The 23751-nt window shown below is 41.9% G+C and overlaps 1 protein-coding gene across 1 annotated transcript in view; it reads right to left on the bottom strand.

The window, feature by feature from the left end:
• LOC110949801 (metabotropic glutamate receptor 7-like) overlaps positions 1–22983 on the bottom strand; it is a 62649-nt gene extending 39666 nt beyond the window's left edge. The window contains exon 1 of the mRNA XM_022192044.2: positions 21515–22983. Coding sequence (XP_022047736.1) covers positions 21515–22021 — 507 coding nt within the window. The 5' untranslated portion in view covers positions 22022–22983. The remainder of the gene's footprint in view (positions 1–21514) is intronic.
• Positions 22984–23751: the final 768 nt, after the last annotated feature.

The raw sequence follows: 23751 nt of genomic DNA on the forward strand, positions 1-23751 counted from the left end.
CGAGGTGGAGGATTAAATCTGCTCCTGATACGAGGAGACGCTGACTGACTGATGGTGATTAGATTGTAACACCTTTGTATTTTTCTCTCTTTGGCACTTAGCAATTTATCCCTCTGTATGAAATAAGTGAATCAAATTAAAATCTTTTGAACTAGATTATCACTCTGTAAATCATATACAACAAAGTTTGGCTTTCCCGTTTGCTCAGAGTTACACGATTGATTTTCAAATCCATCCAATAAATAAGCTCTTGTTGCAGCAAATTGCAGCAGATTTGAATATCTTGAGAGAACCTGATAACATAGAGATAATAAGGTGACAGGAATAGATATTTTATCTACATTTTAAAATTACTGCCTGCAAATGATAAGCTTCGAAAGATTGTTTTCTCCCAGCCGTTATATCTAAATTGCTTCAGTTTGTGTTGCACTTGATCCGGTTTGCAATTGTCATGTTTCAATAAGCGGCGACAAGGTGAAAAGGTGTGTTTCTCTGACAGTGACGACTACAATAACCATGAGCTGATCATGAGCAACTGAAGTCAGACCAAGAAATAATGATTAACAATGCTCCCTTTCAGTAGCACAATTACCCAAAGCTGATGTCTGGCACCTGTCATCTACAGTATAGATCAAAGTTGGGATTGCTGAGGGTAATCGCTGGCTTGCTCTTGAATGTATCTGCGCTGACAGGATCGATGGAGGGAAAACACAGAGGTCTGTTATAGGGGACAATGTTCTATTGATTTACCACCACAAAGTGCTGTGGCCGCCCTGAATAAAAAAATCTGTTGGTGATGTCTAAAGATGGTTGAGACAAAAAAAAAAGACAGACAGACACGGAAGCTGGGGGGATGGATGGAGTGGTGGTAATCTGCTTACTGACGTTAAATGAGAGTTTCAACCTGGGTGTTTAAGAGGAGAGGTGACTAAGCGAGGTTGTGTAAAGGTTAGACGCGCTCACAGTTAGTGGGAATGCCAGGTGAAGTTAATTAGAGCGCTGTGGCCTTTCGGGTTGAGTTTCCACATACAGCAGCCCACAAGTACCATAGGCGGCTCTAAATGAAGGCGAGAGACTGTAATGTTTGTGCTTTAACTGTTCTGCTCTGCTAATGCAAAGGTGACGATTCTGATGAGCTGAGAGCAATTCTTACAGATGCAGCTGCTGATTTGCTCCGTCTTTTCTCTCGTGTGCCTCACGCAAAAAGAAATGTTTTCTGAGGGGAAAAAACACGAAGCATATGGCACAGCACAACTCTCAGTCGGGGTAATGGCAACCATCTATCCCTGCCATCTGAGGAGAGGGAAATCTGCAGATATGAGGAGACACGCTGCTTCCATACAAAACAGAGGGACATGACAGTCAATGGGCTCTTAAACAAAAACTCCAGAGAAAAACAAAGGCCATCTTTCAAACACAGAGCTTGTTCCACAAAAACACTGCACTGAGCAGACGACATCAGTGTCAAAAATTAGGCACCAAACAACTGCAGTGTTGTCCAGACTGGGTTTTCTATCCATTAATCCAAGAGCAACTCTCAAACACGCGGCTCCAAACGAACTGCTGTAGTCGAACTGGCAGAGCTGAAATGTTTCCCATGAATGGTTTTCACTGGAGTAAGGGCGGCCAGGCAGCTCTTGTTGCAGGAATCCCTGTGCCTCTATTTGCTGCATGATTAGCTTCTAAGTATATCTTGACATCAGTCAGCTCCACTCGGCTGTTTGGAGCAATTCTCCGCGGTGATGGCGGAAATGACAGCGGGTTCTGACAGACCCAACTCTAACCCCATGCTGTCTGTGGCCGGACGCCAATGCACAGATTGTGCACATGACACCAGCACAATGACACGCACACATGGACTCCAAGTATGATCCTATGAACCGGCCAAGGATCCATTTTGAAAGCAATTCAAAAGCAACACACACAACAAACATAACAGGATAAATATTTGCACTGAAAAAAACCTCCCTTGTCACAAGATTTATTTGTAGCTCCACTGCCCGGTGTTGTGAAACTGCAATGGTCGATATTCTATAAACAAAATAATATAGTACTATAAACCAGCCTGTAAAGACATTGAGCAGTTATCAAGTTTTACGTCTATCCTGCTAAATCAAGGCTCAGCGGCTCTGTTGCAGAGCAGAGGGGGCAGCGGTGGGTATCAGACAGGCATCAGTTTGTATTCAAACAGCAGTGCCATTTGTTAGCGGGGCAGAGGTAATGACTGTGTCCATACATGCAACCTCAGGCTGGGCTTTGGTAATCTCTCTTTACCAGAGCATGGCAGTGCCAACGCAGCCGAGGAGGCAGGGAGGAAGGGCGGAGGGGGAAACTGACAGCTTTCCCTCCCTTTCTCTGTCACTTTCTCCCTCCCTCCTCTCCTCCTGCCCATCTGTGTCTTTCGTTCTCACTCAAACTCTCCTTTTGTGAAGGCTGCGTTTCATCACTGTGCCCTCACACAACCTGTGACTTTCAGCGTCGCCCCGTCGTTCTCCGCCCCTCTGTGTGTTTCAGGCCCGTCGGAGGGAGACAAGTGAGTCTCATCCCCCTGTGTGTCTCTACCACCCTGTCATCTGTCTGCATGCAGACACGCCCACACAGATGATCAGCAGACACTTCCCTGCCCAGAAAGGTCCTCAGGCTGCCAGTTTCCCCCCAAGCCGAGACAATCTGCCCTCAGTCATTTGTTCGAATGCCAGCCAACTTTTTCCCTTCTCATCATCCTCAGGCTGTCTCTCTGGTCCCCATTTTTTCCGCTGTTGCTCCAAAAAAAATTACACCCACATACAACAAATCGCAGGCTAGCAAATACATCCATCATCATTTTAACACTTTATCAGTTGTATATTTATATACTGTTGTGCAGACGGTCATTTTATTGATTTTCACTACAATATATACTTGTGACAATTAAAATATATCTATGGCAATGTTAATGAGACAAAGTGTTTGGTTAAAGTGGCATTAATTATTGAAAAACCTGTAAACACAACACTGACATATTTTCACCTTGCAAAGTTCATATGTTCAACATGTTAGCGGTTGCTATTTTAGACTTCCAGCAGACTCTGATCAAGATTTACATTTATCTGGGGCAAAGGTCCAACATTCACTCTTCATCTTCAGCTCTTCTTTTGGTCTCTACCAGCTCTTGAGAAGAATACTGACCTCTCTAGCTTTGCCAGTGTTCACCAGTTAGCCGTTAATTGTGTCTGTCTGCTGTCTGCTGTTAAGCTGATTGTACACAGAGGATTTTTACGTATTTTTTTTGCTTGTAAAATGTGCTTGCTGAGGCTAAAGCTCAGGGCCAATTAGAACAATGAAAGCAAACCACAATAGTCAAGTCATGGGCTGGATATTAAAAAAAAATTAAAAGATAATGAAATGCTCCATAGAGCTGAGAGGAAATGGAGCTTCAGGTGATAAATCTCTGAATTCATCACTACTAGCCGCACCTTTTACATATGCATTTGAGCTGCTGTTAATATTAAAATTCAGATTACAGCAGCTTTATGATTTAAAAGAAAAATAGGAACCACAATGAACTACTGTGAGAATCTATTGAGCTTTTCTGTATTTAGCAAAAACATACATAAATGCTGTTGCAGCTGCCTAACATCTAGACATCCTGACTACAAAAACTGGATAGAAATTAGATGGTGTCACAAAGCTTCAATATGGAAGTAGAACCTAATATTGTTTTTATAACACTCTTACCCTTTCTGAATCACCAGTATTTAAGTGACATCCAAACATTTCTTTCCATTCACAAAAACATGGGAATATTGCATTTTTTTGTCATTTTAACAGCTTTGTACAAATAAAGACTTTGATTTCTTTATTTATTAATGAAAATAAATGATTTAGAGTTTCCATTATCAAATTTCTGAATATGGTGCTATAATTAGCTAGACACATTTGTTACCACTGCTCCAGAGATAACACAATATGGGGACACACTGTCCTACAAAGTGTAAGCCAATTAACCAAACAAAATAATAGAAAAATTACTCATTCCTCAGTTTCTATTAAATATTGCTTGACTTTGGCTATCGTCTCTCCTCACCAAGCATGCAGTGCATCTAAAAGTCTTCAGATTTATCTTTTTTTTCTCCCAGTAACAGGATAAACCAAATTTACATGGTGCTACTTAACAGTTTCCCACTGGAGCCACGAGAAAGAGCAACATCTGCAGCAAAGGTCATGTGACCTCTATTGCTGAGGTCAGCCATCTTGTCTGCAGTCCAGTCTCCAGTGTAAAAGCCAGATGCTTTGTACACCTACCCTTCCACCTCCAAATTCCTCCCTAAGACCGCTGTATGTCTCTTAGCAAATCATGAATGTAACCCAGGTAGCAGCTCTATTTCCTCCACATTGTAACTGCTGAGCAAAATCAGAACTTAATAGATGTGTCTTGTAGAAGGCAGGCTATTTCTTTTCAATCCCTCCTCCACTGAGCTCCTACTTCTCTCCTCACCAAGGCCAAGCTCATATCGCTCTCCTGCTACATCTCTCTGCCATTTTCCAGGCAGTTTTTCTGCAAGGACCTTACTTTAACAGTCTTTAACCAGACCGAATGTTCATTGTTGCCACAGCTTTTTGGTCCAGAAATCACAAACACCGCCCTTTCAGAGTTGCCCACACTGCTGAACTAGCCTTAGTGTTACATGACAGAAAGTTAGGCTTTTATAATCCTTTATCTAACACGACCTTCCACCGTCTCCTTCTTTCCGCCCACTTCTCCTTTTCCCAGTCGGTTCCCTTACCCTCTGTCTCTCCCGCTCACTCCATGCCAGTCCCCTGGGTGGCTCCAGAGCTCAGTGCCGGGCCTGAGCTCTTGCACGGCTGCCCTGCCAGAGTATATTTTAAGACAACCAGCATGTTTCTCCATGGGTATAGAGGCTAGGTATGACTCATAAGTCAGATATTTGACCAGGAGAGCCACACAGTAGAGTAAAGCTGAGGCGTGGGAGGAAAGTGTGGATAGCTCACAAAGGGAACCTGACCGACCTCCATCTTTCCATCTGGTAAACAGACTGCTATTTCAACTCCACTGGTGTTTCAAAGAAATAATCGTTTCCCAACACCAAATAGCTCTCAAAGCCTCATCAGAGATGAGTCTGTACTGAGGAGAGGAGAGGCATCTATGTAGTGTAAAGGTGTGCTGGTACAAACACATGTCACAAATGGAGCCCACTGACTTAAGGATCTTGGCTTTCAAGCCGGCATGACAGTCGAGCTTTTATGCTGTCACTCGTGAGAGTTATTTTGTGCAGATACTGTATCTCTTCAAGTCTTTGTGTAAAGCTTCTTTTGACTTGCGCTTCACACAAAGCGAGGCCCTGCAGAGAACAATACAGTTCAGCAGAACTACCTTGATCAACGTGACTGCCGTGTTCTTTCTTCAGGTGTGACAGAAACTCGACTCAAGGTAAGAATAAAACATAGCCTGTAGGTTTATGACTAAGTGTTATCAAATGCATTGCTTTAAATCCACAGGATCTCACATTACAGCTGGCTGTATTGATTTTTCTCGACTGCAAAGTGCACTGGACGTGGCTTTGTTTTCCCTACCGTGTTCTTTACAGCCTGCATTATAACTGTATTTTTCTTCTCTGGAAAAATATGAAATATCAATAAAAACGGTGCTAAAATCTACATGCTATTGGGCCTTGGGTAATGGAAAAACAAAGAATATTCCTTCAGGAGAAACATCTGAATACAAATGACTTTGTTTGTGTTGTGGTAATCGGTGTGTGCAACATCTTTACATATCTGCTCTGCTTCATCGCTCTGTCCGGTCCTAATGTGGACTCTGACAAATTATTCACACAGAGTGAGCATAGGTGGATGTTTTTCCCACCTACACCTGGAGCATGCTTGGTCTGACACATTCATTGTCAGTTGTGCACCTGCAACACTCTGACCTGCATCCCAATGACTCCTCTGTACAATCCCCCTCCTCTCTCCCTATATAGCTCTCTCTTCAGACTCGACAGAGCACCATCGCCAGGCCCATTTCTCCCCTAATAGTGCAGACAATGCGGGCGAGCCTCCTCGATCTTATCTTTCCTGTCTGCTCCTCACAAAGAATTCTTTAGTAGAACCATGTAATTATGGACTGATCACAGCAGTGGAAAATATCACAGATATCCTATTCCTTGTGTTAATGTGTCTGAGCTTGATACCACGCACTTGAGACAAATGTATTGGTTCAGAAGGAGCACAGCACATTGTAATAGGCAGTTATCTGCTTGCTTGGCATTACGTGGAGTGTCGCCTTGAACCTTGAGAGTTGAGATGATGGTATCTTATTAACAACACCTGCAATCACACCAAGCACCGAACTCACTGTCACCCTTGTGGAGACGCGTTTCAGAGAAGTTGTAAATATGATCAAGAATGTGCAGATCTCTACACTTTTAGGCAAATAAATAAATAAAAACAAAAAAAGACAAAATCCCACATGGGTAATTTTAGTCGCTCAAACGAATGTAATGACTGCAGTCTTGGTTTCACAAATTATATTGTGCATTCTGGAAGCTGTAGTGGAGGTGTGCAGTGATGAATCCATGCAGTCATAGTGTGTAGTGTAATTTACGCTGAGCTGATATTCCTGTGTTACAGCAAATAGGCAGAATTAGCTTCTTAAACTGCCACTCACAGTAAGATGCTCACACTCACTACCGGGGTTTTACAAAACAGGCATTAGGACAAAATTAAAATCTATAAACGGGTAATAAAAATGCAAAAACCCAATAAATGTAGTTCAAATTAAATGAAAAAACAAATGAAGGAATAGATGAATGAACAAATACCTAAACAGATAACACATTCCAAATATAGCCGCAGAACACTCGGCGTGAGCAACAACCAAAACACAACTGTAAAGCTGATCATAAAAGTGATTTAAAAGACAACAGTTAGTATTTTCCTTCCAAGTCTTCCAGGTAGAGCATTCTACAGTCAACTCAGGGATTTTATTGCTGTGAATTTAGCTGCATGGGAAGACCTTCCACCCAGACTTTATGTACAAATTCCAACTGGCCCTCCCTCACATTAACCATCTATCACATGAGGCGTTTGATTAGTAGGACCTGTTGTTGTTGGAAGCACACAGCCACAGCCTGGAAGGCTCAGCTCAGGTCAATAAAGTCCCTTCTCTCAAGCAGTCTCTGGGCCCTAAAAGCAAAATCCCAGTCACCTTTCCTCTTCTGTCTAGACAGGGGACAGTCAGAACAGCCTCAGGATCTCGGGTTTCGTGTGACTCATGAGGAAATAAAAGTTCTGCTGGGAGTCGCACCACAGCTATATGTTTTCTTTGTGACTGGATGTCAATAAAAGATTGACTTCAGACCTTAGAAGGAACTGAGTTGATGCTAAAATTAAAGATGTGTGGTGTCTAAATGGTTAAATAATCTGAGCACTGCATTTTCATGGACTTGGACGATTGAGGCAAAGTAAGAAGGTTGTTTCAATGTAGGAGCGAAATATGTAATACTTGGCAGTCTTGATTGTTTTGACAAAGTTTCATTGTTAATCTGCATTTTAGCCATGCCAGTGACATAGTTCTACAGATGACCAGTCCACCAGACAGAAACATCCAAATACCTGTGAAATGGATTACAATAAATTATTGTTCAGATTTATGGATTAAAGAGGCTGAATCGTAAACTTTAATCCTCCCCTAACTTTTCTTTCAGCATCACTAATAGACCTACATTGTAAAAGCTGCAGTGCTATTAGGTTTAGTACAGACACTCATGTTTGATCACTTGAAAGCCCTTTGGTGATCCCTGAATTTCCTCTACCTCAAACATTAAGTCAAAATTCTATATGAATTTGTTGAATACTACTGACATTTCCATGGGCCCCACCTTTAATATAGATATTAAATGCCAATTAGTAAATGTTGGCATGCAAATATGCCAAACTAAGTTGGCAAACAAAATAAGTACAGCCTCCAGAGCCTGCAGCATTTTCTGTAGATGACTGGTTATCTTGGATACTTGTCCAGTTTTTGAGGTTCTATTTTAAATTTTCATTTACTAACCACACCTGGATAATGAGATTTGAGAATTAAGAAAGTCATGCATGTAAATCCTTCCTATTACTTTCTGCAGAGTCAGAACGTGGTTTCATTTTGCATTCTGCACAGAACATGTTACATTTTAGAAATTTTAAAGCGTGTTTCAGGCACACAATGATTTCTGACAAAAAGACATCAGGACACTCTTGAAATTGGTTTCAATAGTTTGCAATCTGTTAGCATGAGCATCTCGTGATTAGTAATTTTTGGTCAATGCCCCATTGTGGTCAGTGAATAACAGTGCAGATGTTCTAAATCAATCTGCCTCATAAGTGCATTACTGCCATGACGGTAATGTGCCATTATTGACAAACATGATTTCCTGTCCTTTGACTATTGAAAAAAGCATGTAACGAAGCTACTACTGTGGCCGTTCTTGTTAGGAGACATAATAATACAGTAATATTTGGAACAGTAGTTAACATTATACTATTTTGTACTCTCGAGCAGTTACGCATGAGGAAAGACAGCTACGGAAGAAGTGGAAACCCTTTAAGTACAGCTCATTAAATGTATGTCTGCTGTCTTCTACCCTGCGGCACAGTCTGATGAGAATGATCCTGTGTCCGCTCGTGACCTGGTGGCCCATGGGCTCTCTGTGCTGCTGGTGTAGTGCATCGCTGAGGGCATCTGGCCTCGTATTCCCGTCTGCAACACACTGGCACGACCGCACAGCCCAAACAATGGACAATTGTCCACTCACTGAGCACAAGAAGCTTTTTTTTTTTCCCTTTCCCAGTGCTGCACTGAATAACCTGCCAATTCTGGAAGAACTGGACACAGTCTTTGAGACAGAGCTATTATGTGTAAACAGACTTCCATTCTAACTGAGATCATGATTCATCAAGGCAAGTGTCTCGACTAATGGACCGAGAAGATTTATGTGGAATGTGTTTTTGTGACACGCACATTTCGCATAACTTCCACTCGCAGTGAGACAAAGCATAAGAAGGCTGCACACTGGCATGCAGTTCAGAGCCAGAATCAAAGATGCGCAACAGACGCCAGATCAGACAATTACTCTGCGACAGGTTAACCAGCCGAAACAGGAATGAGCCCAGAAGAATACAATGGAACTGTCACACATCACCACTGAAGGGTTATCTCTCTTTTTTCCAACAAGTGCACCCACATGCCACTTTCTCAAAACAGCTCATGTGGATCTCAAGCCTGCTAATAGCACAATTTGTCAAATGAGCTGAAAAAACACAAACAGAACACCTTCAATGTGTATTTAGAAGACGTGAAAAACAGACTTTTACACTTTCTGGCTCATTGATCTTTCAAAATGCAAAATAAAGGAAATGTGGTGAATGTTTTTTCTTTTGCTAGAAGTTCATATGAGAGTTTTTTCTTTTCAGGGAAGAGACTTTATATTCACATTTTGCGTTTTCAAGAACTTCAGACATTAATCCAAAGTCCAATACTAAAATGATGACAGGGTTCAGACACAGAAAATTCCTCTATAGCAGTATTACCGAAGCTAAACCCATGAATACAGTACTTAAAGAAAGAAAGGATTATGTGAACTGCATATGGCTTAAACATAAAATATTAACATTGTACTGTGAGTCGGCACGGCAGCACTTTTTTTTCTTTTAAATGGTATTTTTGACTTTTACAAGACACCTTTGTCATCTATGACCAGCAGCGTGAAGCTTTGAAGTTCCTCATGCTCATTTATTTTATGTTCTTGAGGTCACATTCAAAATCAGAACCTTTATGTGGACCTTTTCTCTTGATAAAAAGATGTGCTGGGTTTCCAGCTATGCACAGGAACTGGAAAATTGGTTGAGAGCAAAGGACTACTGCCACAATAAAACATACAGCCACACACAGAGATGTTTTTATTTAGGAGGATATTGCACTGAGGTACATGAATTCCCTGGAGATGCATCCCAACCATAAGCACTGTATGTCTAACCTAATCCTCACAGTAGCAATGGCCAAAAATAAATGTAATGCTTAACCTTGAGAGGAAGCACACATCTGTTCCCAGAGGGGAAGTAAGGACCCAATATAATATAATGAAGTCAAGCTAAAGCACATACACGCATGGACTTATTAATTATGTGGAGACTTGCACATGATTCATTATAGCGTTCCTGCCCTTCGGTAAGATTGAGCCACAAAATGGCAGGTTTAAGGTTAAGTAAAGGGTTAAAAATGGAATTTAGGGGAGCTTTAGGATCAGGATTACAGTAATATCTGCATGGATGCAGTTAGAAAATGACTGTCACGGTTAACAGAAATCAAGGCTTTCACCCATCAGAATCAACCCGCTTCCTCTGCAGACTTCCTGTAATAAAAACAAAACAAAAAAAAACACTTTCTTCTTTTGTTTCTGATGGACAGCAGTCATAATTAGACTCAATAGAGAGCTTGGACTTAAACAAATGTTGTTTTGGAGCATTTAGTCAAACTTCAATCAACTTTCTGGCTGCAGAGTGTGAGAAAAGTCTTCTTAATGGGAATGAATGAAGACATTTTAATCCCTGCAAATACAATTATTGCAAGAACACATACAGGATTCATTAGAGGAACTCTCAGCCATATCATAAAAAACTGCATCAATCTGATTAGTCTGTTTGTAGAAAATGCTTTGCAATCATTATCTTGAAACAAAATTAGCCTGTTTAAGTATTATAGACATTTTACAATTGCGCCCACCGGCAGCAATGCAGTGAGAATAATGCTTGACTGGATGATGCAACATACAGACATTTTTGTTTCTTAAATGTCTGAGTGAATTTGCGAGCAAATGTCCCATTTTACCGGCCTTCAATCTCCAGGTAGAGAGCGAATGACAGCTCTATGCATGATCCATTGATAAACAACCTGCTACTGATTCCCCAAGCCTCATTAGGGCCAACATGTGAGCGCTTCAATCCTGATAAAGGCAGTTAAAAAACTGTATATTCTGTCATCAATAGCTTCTGTCCAGTAGTCAATTATAGTTTAAGCAACCCTATTTAAAGGGAAAGAGCTTCCCTAATTTGCAGAATGTCAATGGTGATTGAGGTCTTCCCCCAAATCAATGTAACCGTCACATGCAGGCGTTTCAGAGAGCACTTGAAATCCCCCAGGATTTGCATCTGAAAACAGTAATCCTGTCAACTGATTTTTTATGTATGCTCTGTTGCAGAGGCACAGAATACTTTTCAAGCTCTAAAGAGCAGAGACACACAAAGACATTTCAAACTGCACTAACACACCACTGCATAGCCAGCCAGAGAGAGAGAGAGAGAGACCTCACCAAACATTATCTCCAGGGAAATACAGACAAAATGAAATTGAAGCTAATGAAACTCTGAAGTTCTGCTCTTTCATTTTTACATGTAAAATCAACAGGTATTTTAGCTTAACTACCCGAGGCCTATGCTGCACTCTAATAATTTAGTCTCCCTATAAACTTCCACAGTGTGCCGGCTGATATAATGGTTATTACTGTGTGTTGTTTGAAAACATTCTGATGCTCCCTGAGGCCCCGCTGTAATAACAGAACTGAAGGACAAGGAATGAATCCCGATGACAGTTTATTATGTATACTGTGTGAGAGAGCACACTGGACCCTGACATTTCTGAGACGCAAACACACACAGGTGACGCACACACAGGCGCCTGCAAACACCGCTTCTGGTATATTTGTGAGGTTGAAGATGTTTTTTGTCTAATTTCACCAAGTTTATCCTCCATATGTGACACAAAGTAACTGAGCATAATTTTTTGCCCTCATTTTACGCCACTTTATAGTTCAACTTTATCACATTTCATAAGGAAATGTTGTACTTGTTGCTGCGGCACATGTATCCGACAGCTTCACAGAACAATTTTACACACAAAACCATTATTTTCCAGTTCCGCATTATTATTTGTTATGAATTAAACTAACCAACCAGCAAATAGTTAAAATCTGCTCGATTGTGACCAGCTAAATTGGCAAAATGCTCCTTTCATTAGTTACACATGAATGCACCAGAATAATAACACAATCACATAATAAATAAAAGTAAATAGTGCTCATTATGAATAAATAATCACTTAATCAAGAAATCGACCGTATCTGCATGACTCAATATCACCAGAAGAAAGTGATAAAATATGAGCACTGTGGCAGAAGGACGATTGTGGTTTTCTCTTTCCTCTGTTGCAGTTCTAGCTGCCGTGTGGCATCTCTGTCTATTTGTCGCTGCTCTTCAGTGGCATGCCTGCATTAGAGTCCTCACATGAGCCCGGAGTCTAAGTACAGCCTCGTGCCACCAGCCTCCAGGGACAACAAGGCAGCCATGTGAGCAGCGCACCTCCTGTCCCTTTTAGGCTTGAAGCACGCCAGTATACTGTAATTTAAAGTATAAAGCCGCATTAGCATTTGTGCATAAGTCTCGCTGTTAATGAAGACTCTGAATATGAGGCGAACATGATGCAGTGTTGCAAAATCACTGCGGTCCAGGCTAAAATATTGCGACAACTGTTTGATTGACAACTGTGAATATTTTTATAGACATTCTTGGTCCCCAGAGGATGAATCCAAATATTTATTGACGATCGTGTCACATTTCTCGACCGCTAATCACCATTAGACATTGGCGATTTCAGGGGAAACGTCTGAATCATTTTACTAGAATGGATTGGCAGGAAAATTAGTGCTCCTCAAGACCATTATTTCACTTTTTATCCAATACAAACAGAGAGTCGAACTTTGTCTTTGCTGAATACTTAAAATACACGAAGAACAAAGTATATTCCCATCAGCCTTATATGTATTTTGAGCATAGTGCTAATTAGCAGATTTATAGGCAACCTGATAAACATGAGCATGGTATTTCGTAAATGTGACAATAATTGTGAACTAACTGTAGCATTGTAATTGTTAGCATGTATATTTGATGCTATTATTTAGCTTGAAACACCACTGTCCCCAAGTTTAATGTCACAGAGCCGCCAACACTGAAGTCATTTGATATAGTATTCATAAGCATTACATTAACATTTAACACTCAGTTTATAATACATTATATATAATGTAGTTGTAAGCAGCTGCTATAAGTGTTATCACTGTCATGTATTGTCTGTTTATACATCAGCCATAACTCATAATACCCATAGCAGGATGAACTGACATTGCTTTGCTGAAATCAGTTTTCACTTTGACATGGAAGAGTATTTTAAGGTCATTTTGGTCAAAAAAGAAAAAGAAAAAAAAAGGCCAATTGTATTGAACAGGCTTCACTGTTGAAAAGGAATAAATTGGTAAAACTTCCAAAGAGGTGAATACTTTTAATAGGCACTGAAAATTTAAAAAGAATACAGCAACCTACCTACACTGTAGTGCATAGGTGTCAGTTTAGGGGGGCTGGTGGGGATGTGTCCCCCCCACTTTTTGTCAGGGGTCATTTTGTCTCCAACACATTCAAATTCTTCACATGTAAGCCATTGTAAACCCAGTTATTTTCAGCAGTATAGAAAATTCCGACGCTCCTGAACGCACCATCCGCACTCGGCAGAGAGTTGCACAGACATGCAGCACACCTTCGTGAGGTTAAAAAAAAAAAAACGTGCAGATGCTAAATTTGCGCCCGTGCCAAGTGGAAGCTCCGACCAGAGGCGTGCAGGGGCAAAATTTCGGCCAGGGAGAATTAGTACTATAGCGGCCCACAGACCCCTCTACCTGCAGGTACCGATAGCTCAACAGGTTGAGTCTCTGCCTTTGGTGCGGTGGTTGTGAGTTCGAGCCCAGCTTGTGATATTTTGCCGCCGTTCTTCGACATTTTCTCAAAGTGCTGTGGTCTCCATCCCCCCCACTTTTAAAAACAAACTGACGCCCTTGCTGTAGTGTGTTGTATATAATTTGTTAAAGGTTTATATACTGCTTATAAATGGTAAATAGGAAGACTTGTGAGCAGTGTTTCCCTCGTTTGCTTTTGTTTGCACCTTTCCCTTAAAATAGAGCATCTTTTATGTGTTGAGTGGGAATTCTGCCTGACAAGTAAATCCACAGTATTAGTCTTAAGTGCAATATAATTTCGAAGGTGCCCTGAGATTTCGGAGCTGGATGGGAAAAAGTGGTGAGAAAGCGATAAAACTGAGAACAAAGCACAGACAACAGGCCTGAGAGGAACCACAACACATGCCTCCTTTTGAAGCGGCAGACACACTCACAGGCAGCACTAAAAGCAGCCTTTTAACAAATTCAGTTAACTCATTTACCAGCATTTGAAGAACTGCGAGACAAGTGCCTGGCAAAAACAGATCATATTTAATGCAAATTTCTTATTGATCTGTGGATTTTTTTTGTGTGAGGTTTCCAAAGCGAAAACAGACTTAGATGTTATTTAGTCACACGGCACTGAAGTCCACAATGGCTAAGTGTCTTTGTAATTCAGACTCTGTCCAGGATGCTGCGTGGATCGCATATCACAGCACAGAGACAAACAACAATGAGGCCTGTAATAACGTCTCTCAGCCCACACTGGATCGTTTTCTGCTGCAGCAACGGGGACAAGTTTTCCTTTTCGGCGGGTGAGAGGCCGACCAGCAACCAGCAGAGACTTCCTCATGCTTCTCCACTCATCCCCGTAAGAGGATCGGACGTAATGGGGTTTCCTCTTTCCATGGCTCCTTCTGCTCCCCAGATAAACGGCAAAAAACTTCCAACAAAGTCTAAGTGCTATTCTCGTTACATTTTACAGTCACGCTAACAATAAGTTTTGACAGGACAAGGCTGCGACCTCAGTGTGAGTGTGGTAAGCTTTTTTAGCAGGTGCCCCCTTCCCTCCCTCCAATGCAGTGGTATAAAAAAGGAGGGGCAACAACCCCGCTGAGAGAGTCAAGCTGCTGCAACTGTCGAGCAAAGACCCAAAACCTTAGTATGAATGAGGGATGGCACCTCATTAAAGACACTGAATCAACATTTGTCAGCTATGAATGGAATCACACTGCAATATCCCTGGCACAATACGTCTGAAAGCAAATAAGACCGTACTAGTTGTGCTGTCATTGAGGAGGCATTTATTCATATAGCAAGCTATTATGTCGTCGAATAATAAAGTGCACCATCCCCCCGGGCTAAGGGAATAGCCAAGACCTTAATATTAGGCGTGCATGGTTTCTCATATTCTCCCCGTGGCAGACAGCTGACCTAATGACCTCATGTCAAATGCAATGACATCTTGTCCAACACAGGGATATTTTATTCATTGTATTAATATTGCATTATTAGGTTGTTCATGCGTGTGTGAATATACACGTAATTCACCGAGAAGTGCTCCCTGGTAACAGCGTTTCTTCCAAAAGGAGGGAAATTCGGGAAAGTGAGGCTGTTATTAGGCAACATTTTTAAGTGTGGCTTTCAGTCTAACTACTGCCTCTGCAGGTCTGAATGCAGGTTTTCTCCCCACATTTGACACATTCTACCTGAGTGCAGTTCATTCTCTGAAGATGGTTAGAAAACACCATATTGTATGTTCAAAAATCTATTCCAACAACAAATCTATGCATGGTGCAGCTTAACAGAATAAGCAGTTCTCAGATTGCGGTCATCCTGTCCAAACAGATCGTATCTGGTGAATGCATTCACCTGCTTCTCAATCTATTTCTCTTCCACTTACTAGCAAAAGTGAGACATTTGCTTCTTCATATAAATTGATCTTGCCTTGCTCACTTCTTCCACAGTTCAATCTGAACTCTGGCCTGGTAAATAGCAAAGGCGCATTGATCTCCAGCCAATTTGAAGGAGCAGGTGGAATTGACCTGTTCTTCAATAGGCTTCGATTGTTTACATCCTTGTTTGTATACCTGCATGCCTAAGGAACACAGGGAATATGAGGAAGTGCGTTGGCCGTGTGCGCAAGGACAAGACAGGAGGAAAAAAGCCTTCAACTGAGATAAAAAGGGGTATCATTTTCAACCTTTTTAATACTATTATTAGCCTGTTAGTGATGCCAACACCTGCAGCTTATACTTGTAGCCCTTCCCACATTATTTCCTACCCCACATGCATTTTGCCACAGCATGTGATAAAATTTCACCTTGCCAAGTCTACCTTGAACTGGCCATAAGTCAGCATCTGATTAAATGGCTGGAATGAAAACCAGAAGGCTCCTCAGTCCCAAGGACCAGAAGTGCGAGTCAGATAATATATTCAGTATATCCACACAGGATGAATAATAAAATAAAGAACACCATATTCCTTTTCAAATTCCACAGTTCTCTCTGCATATGCTTATTTTGTCATTATTTTTGTGTCACACTGTTCCCTTACAATTCCAGAAGTAATTTAACTTTTATTACAACCATTTTTTGTGCTAATTTAAAAAAATCTTTGCTTACTTTATACTTCAGTTCCATGTGGCATTGCTAATGGTTAATGTGTGAGGCAAAAAGCAAAAATTCTGAGCATGAATATGATAAATTGCGCTTTGCTGCAAAATCTGCATAAATGTGTTAGTGTAACTGATGACTCATCAGCGCTTTACAGTCTGCCTGGCTGTTTCTGGTATTTCCAAAAAACAGTGTCATTAGACTAAGAAAAAATAATGATAAAAATAAAGAAATGACTTCAACTCGTTTTCACTCTGAGGGTCAGTCTTCTTTTTGAAGGGTTTTGAGTGGAAACTGTGGATGCTCATTTGTATTATATGGAAACAATACATCCGATAAAAAAGTAATTACTCTCATATTGCTCAATCTATTATTGTACAGAGACATGGCAACATTAGAGTCACAGACCGGTTCTGTCATTTTAATGTACATATTGCACATACTTAGTGATTGAATAATTAGGTGTACTGTCCTCACATGTATTTAATTAGTGACCACATTCACAGATGATGTCTGATGTGTCATCACATCTCATCTATAAATACAAGTGTGTTCACACCCTCATTTTAACCTTTGGAAGGCCATGTGTGGTTGAAATGTGCAGAGTATCATAACCAACTACTGTAAATACTTGTATTAATGTCTGTGCCTCCTGCATTAAAACAAAGAAAATTAAATTATACCCTCTGTTTGAATTGACTGGAGGGGTGAAATCACACATGAGCCACAGAGGTTGAACTTTTTGACGTCTATCGTAATATACAGTAATTCTATTTTTCTGTTTTGAATAACTCCAAAGACAAATGGACAACACAAGGTTGGTTTGAAATACTTATTAAAGTCATCCATAATAGAGCCCAAACGACACTGGATTTTTTGCAATGTTGAGAAGGGAAAATTGGGTCACTGTTTATTAACTTTCCTACAATGAATACCAGAAACTACTTAGCAGCTTGTTCTGAAGGCACCAGTTGACTCTACACCACCATCTACTCCACTCTAATACGTACTCTACTACATGTGCTGCACAGTGTGCCGCAGAGCACTGCAAACAATCGGATTGAAGGGGGCTCTACTGGAGAAAGTTTGTGATGGAACAGTTTCTAAATTACGCCGAGCACACACAGAAAAAAGCTTTAATATCTGCACATATTGGACCACATATGTAGATACTAATATATCTGTGACTAATAATCAGTCAACTGATATAACATTTGGGGTATTTCTCATACATGTACAGTCATGTTTCCACCCACAAGGTAGCAACTGCTGAATTTTCAAAGGGAATATTTGAAAATATCTTCTATGTCATAGGTCATGATGTTTAAACCCTTCACTGTTACATGTTTAGCAGCTGATTTTCTCCTTATGCTCAGAAACTGACAACACCCAAGTTACTGTCCTAAAACACACTATTATTTGTAGTCCTATAAAAGTTTACTCATGAGTTAACTTAGAAGCTGAACTTTAGTTAGTGAAAAAGTGTCAAGTTAAGAAATTGTTGTCTTTGTTATTCATGTTTCCATTACTTGTTATAAAGTTAAAATGTACCGAGTTCGGATTCTGTGTCACAGTCTGAATAAAAGCCAATTAGCAAGTGATGGAGAGAAAATACAAGAGCTGAAGCCACTGGTGTGGATCATTAAATATCCACAAGAGAGTTGTGTTTTCAATCCTTCAGCAATGGTAATAGGACTATTTGTGTGCATACCACACGTAAATCTGTGTGTATCTGCTTGTATGCTGCATAGCTGACAGACCAACTGTGTCTTTTATGATATGGGCGAATACAGTACAAGAGACGTGACTAATTGATCTGAGCTGCTGCACGGACAAATGACAATCGTTTTTTGAAAAACAGGCATTTTTAACCACTGCCAGTTGGTGTCACTTACAGAGTTCGCTACGTAACGCACACTGCCATCATATTCCTTTGGTGTCCATCTTTACCACTGTCAGCTGAATAGATCACACTGCGAGACTTCAATCTCCCTCAAATCAGTCACAGTGATGATTCTGTGAAAAAGGAGAGATAAAAAGCCGACTGGAGCCTGTCAGGGCTATGAGAGCAGAGGACGTCAATGCCTCACTTAGACAGCTAGTCTGAAGGGGCCGCTTCCCCAGACAGGAGGACAAGACGGAGTTCACCTGCGTTCAATACAAAGTTTTGCCTCTGCCTTTGGGAGCGGAGATGCGACAGAGAATAGCAGGCTTCACTCCCTGATGTAAATGTCATCTGGATAAAAATCAATTTCAGGATTCATTCAAGGAGTCAAAACTTACAAATGGCAAAGTTGCCTGGTCTTTTCTTTCAGCTACAGTGTCATCCTGCTGCTGCACCCAGAATGAGCAGTGGATAATTTTTTTTTTTTTTTTTCATAGGTGCATGATATCATTGCTCCTGATAACAATTCAAAAGTTTGGCTGATTGATTTTTTTTCCCTCCCGTGGCATTGTTGCTTCTCATTTCCAACACAGCATGAAAGGCCTTGAAATAAAAACATCTTAGCAGCAAATCGGCCTCACCATGGCAACAGTATTGATCAACCCTCTTGGGTCCTCAGAAAAATCTATTCCTCATGTCAATTTCCCAGTGTTAACAGTCCAGTAGCTACTCATGTCTTGAATAGACAGGTATGATATTTAGAATCTGGCAATAAAATCTGCAATCATTATTTAGCTTCCCTGATGATGCATTTATCACAGGAGTAGTGGGATACTAAACGGCTTGATGATGTTCACTGACAACAATGCAGGAAGTAGGCTACGAGGACAGCTCAGGCAGAGGTCATTGTTGTCTTGAAGTATAAAGATTCAACTTCAAAGTCCATCGGATTTCTTAGTTATGGAGCGAATTACCCCAATGAGATGAATAAAGTAACTATTTCTGTCCATCCATCAATAATACATTTCTATTGGCCATGACATGAAACTAAGCACAGAGCCCATCTGAAGCCTCTTCTTTTTGATTTGATAAAAAAAATTAAATCAGATTTGCTTCTTTAATTACATCTGAACAGGTGCTCTCAAGTTTTTGACTGGAATCATTTGATAGTTGATGGAGTGCAGTTGCAAACAATCTCAGAAACTCGTAATTGCTGCCACACACCAATCAAACGCTGTAAAACTAATGAGGGTAAATGGGCTGGGAGCTCCCGCATCAGGTACGTATTGATTATACAGTACCATGTGGCCTCACATTTAATTTAGCATCCTTATTATCAAGAACATCATCATCCCTGGTACCGCCGAAAACGTGGGGGAGAACGGCTATGAAGGCGGACTGAGTTCATTTTCTCTCAGGTGTGCAGATTTGCGTGTGGTGATTTAATCTACCTTTCCGGCTGCACTTTGGGGAAATGAGAAGAAATGCAGAGTGATGGACGGAGCTGGATGACAACCGCTGTCAGTCCTCAGATTCCTCAGGCTTGATTACAACGTCTGAGCTTCAGCACCACCTTACACATGGAATACACCTACACTCTGACAGCTTGACACTTACAGACATGCTGATGCACCAGGTGTGAGCAGGAAAGAATAAAGAAAATTAGGGACTAATCTGACTTCCCTCGGAGCCTCCAAATTTCACAAATGCACACAAGTTATTTGCTACACAGCTTGCATGAAACAGAGGAAGTCTCACAACCCTCGCATTCTGCAACAAAATAATGAGTGTAGTGAGGATGCTTCAAAGCATAACCGGAGGGCTTTACCAACTTGGAATAATAAAAATTTAATATGTTAACTCAGCCTACACAGTGCGAATAGGAACCAGAGCCAAGCTGAAGGTTGTGGTGGGGACCATCAGTCTAACTGTCCAGTCAATGGACCCACAAACCCCAGAGGATGACTGCTTTTTAAAAAAATAACTGGACGAGAGTGTTGTGGGAAGTATGTGTGTGGACGGAAAGAAGGAGGATGGAGGGGGATCTAAAAGCTTCCTAAGTACTTCGATGTCCTTGCAGTTAAACAGCTACTTAGAGCGGAGCTCGTGGTTTGTCTAATTGAACTCAAACAAAACATGAAATGACAAGACTGTGAGTTACAATCTGCGACCACAAATCATTAGCCAACATTATAGCTTTGATGATGCTCCCCAGCTTCGGCGCCACTGTCCCCGCACTAGAAAAAAGTGTTTTTAAAACTAAAAAAAAAAGATATCATTCACGTTGTGTTTTCAAGAAATAAGATATTTTCGCTATGGAGATGTGTTTTAAATAATTAATCTGCTGTATTGGTGCCTTGCTGTGTCTTCCTCCATTCTACTGCAGCACCAGCAGTTGATTTCCATCCAAGAGGAACTGAAAGGTGTTTCCCATGAAACCCAATCTAAGTCATTTTTTGGAATTAGTGGTGCAAATTCATTTCATTTACTCGCTGTCATCGAGCCCGATTAGGCCGCAAAGAGTTTGGCACGAGCTCATCTCGAAAGGAGAGGGAGAGGAAGCCCCCCTGTAGATAAAAGCAAGCCAAGTCAACCATAAACCAAGGCTTTCAGGTTCAAAACAATTCATAAAATAACGCCTGCAGGCTCACCATACAAGAGGCTCATATAATCATGTGCAATCACATGAAACAGGCCTGTTATTCTCAGGAGGGGGTTGTTGAGTTTGGGGTGTGATTGTGTCAGGCTGTCAGTGCCCACTCATCCAGACTCCGGAGTGAGACTGGAACAGACGGGAGCTGTTCTTTCAGCACCACCGGGGACAAGCAACAGCACTCTCAGCTGTCTTCTGCACACTGTGTAGTGGGTTGGAAAACCACCCCCAAAAAACTCACTTCACCCAAGCTTTTGTGGTCCCCAAATGGTGAGCCTGAGTGAGAATTAAGCACCTAACATCAATGTGTGAAAACTGCAGCTTTTTGTACATAAGGGATTGGAATCAGATAGCTGTTTACCACTTCTTTTTTTTGTTTTTGCTGTGCTTCTTATCCGTTTCCCCGTTAACTGGGTGGGTAGCCACAAGAAGGCGCATCACTTTCACTCTTCCCTCTTCCCCCTCCAACGCGCATTGTTTCCAGAAAGCTCACACCGTAGCTAAAATAGTAGGAAATATTCGACTATTTCACAGGCACGAAAACCAGCGCTCACGCTCACAGACTTGCCTGAAAGAGGCGTAGGATGTTGGCAACCATGATCGATACTGAACTCGCCGAGGCTCCGATGACTCCCACCACTTTTTCAGGCTTGACAAACACCGGTGGCTCCCCGTTCGTGCACCTCACGTCGGAGGTGTCCTTCGTGATCAGGGCTTGCACGAAAGTTAACGACTGCTCCAGGGCGTACGTGTCTCTCGAGCAAGTGTCCAACACCCGTGCGCCTAAGGTGATGTTGGGCAAGAGTTGGTCGTCCTGGTTAATCTGGTCCAACGCGTACATCATGGCCTCGAGCCGCTGGATGCCGTTCTCCTTTTTCAGGTCCCTGCACGGCGTGCCGTCGATCGATCTGGTGTGCACCGGGAAGAGTCCGCCGAGGGTCAGGTGCCCCTCAGTCCGTATGGAATGGGGCGCATAAGTCTCCTGAGGCAGCGCGACATCCACCACAGTCCTCATGAGCCAAAGCAGCCTCCATATAGAGCTCAGCTTCACGCATTCACCGGGACGCGCCATCATCAACTTTTAGGGAAGGAATGGAGCCTGCGAATCCGTCGATGGAAAGAAGAAAAACAAAAAAAGAGCCCAGAAGTTTCTTAAAACGAACCCATTCTTGTCACCAGGGAGGAGATTCAACAAGCTGGGCTGAAGAACCAAGACGCAGCAGAAGGCTCAGGCAAACTGCGCCCATCGTTTTTTTTTTCCTTCTTCTTCTTCTTTGCAACCGGGAGTGAGCGGTGCAGCTTGTTGAATGGTGAAGCTCCTCGTAATTCAGGAAGGGCTACATCCCATCAGTCAGAGAATATCCCTAAAAGAAGCGCCGCTGCACACGAACTGGCCTGATTTGGTCCATTTATGCGAGATCCAAACTGGAAACACAAAAGGAGAAGAAAAAACGCGGCGAAGAAACTGATACAGGCGATGTTTGCAAGCCCCGCGATTCAAATCACCAAATGGAGAGAATGTAAGAATTTATCTCTTAGGATCAAGACTTAAAACGTTAGGACACCGGCAGAAGTGGGTGACATTCTTCTCGCACTGAAGTCCACGGGAGCGCAGGGATGGCTCGCTCGGCTGTTGGCGTCTGCCTCCCAGGGGCGCAAATCATTTCCACAGTGGCCAAAGGAAAAGAAAAAAAAGAAACGATTAGCGCAAATGTGTAAGCGCAGATTGTTTTTTAAAGACAAAACACAGCTTATTAATTAAATCCCCTTCTTTTTCGTCGTCTCCGAAACCGGTCGCATAATTCAAAATGAATGAGTCACACTAAGGGATTCACTGCGTGCGCCGAGTTTTCAGCCCCGTTTCCATGTGAGACGTCATTCAGTTGGCGAGCGAGAGAGAGAGAGAGAGAGAGGGAAAAAAAAGATTAGCATCACTTCATAGTGAGGTTTTCCAGGAAGTTGGCGCTCCTCAGACATGAGAGAAGGTAAACAAGGCGAACTAACAGCACTTATAGACTTGAATAATAAGACAATTGTTCCTCTGAGTGCCTGTGAGTGCGCTGCATCTCAGCATTATAATCTCTCTCCCTCTACTTCCCCTCCCTCATTTATCCCCCTCAAACACACCAGCACACACACAAAAAGTGTTTTGTTTTTTTTTTTACCCCTCTCTCTTTCTCTTCTTTTGATGCCGACTGTGGCAGGCATGAAACAGATCTGTGGCAAAACACAGACGAAGCTGCAGGTATGAAGGAGAAGAAAAAAAACGAGAAGAAGTGCCTCTCCTGAAATAGTTTTGGATTCATTACTGATGCACCTTTAAAACGGAGGAGGGAGGGAGTAGAACAGACACGTTTGGAGGGGTCCAGGCCGGTCTCCCAGGCAACCCTTCCTTCAGAAGACACTCCTGATTCATCCTGTGGTGCGCCCCCCCCTCTCCATCCACCACCACCCACCTCCAAACACACACACACACATCCTGCTGGCACACACTGGCACACAGTGGTGAAAATTAACCACACCTTCAGGAGCAAGGAGCCCTTACATCTTTCCCCCTAACAAAAACCCTATCATCACCGAGCTATTTAATTGCACAGATGGTACTTTTACAAACAAGCAGATTATGATAATTTGCTTTCGTGGGCATGCATTAGCCTGGGACTCACTTGGCAATTTTGAGGCATTAATTAAAAAGGTAGTTTCTGCTTAGAATTGAAAGTAAATCTCATATTCCGAAAACAACAGCAACAACAACAAAAAAAGAAGCATTATTAGTCACTGTTAGGTTCTGCTAATGAGTACATG

This window comes from Acanthochromis polyacanthus, chromosome 6 (assembly GCF_021347895.1).
Source record: "Acanthochromis polyacanthus isolate Apoly-LR-REF ecotype Palm Island chromosome 6, KAUST_Apoly_ChrSc, whole genome shotgun sequence".
NCBI lineage: Eukaryota > Metazoa > Chordata > Actinopteri > Pomacentridae > Acanthochromis > Acanthochromis polyacanthus.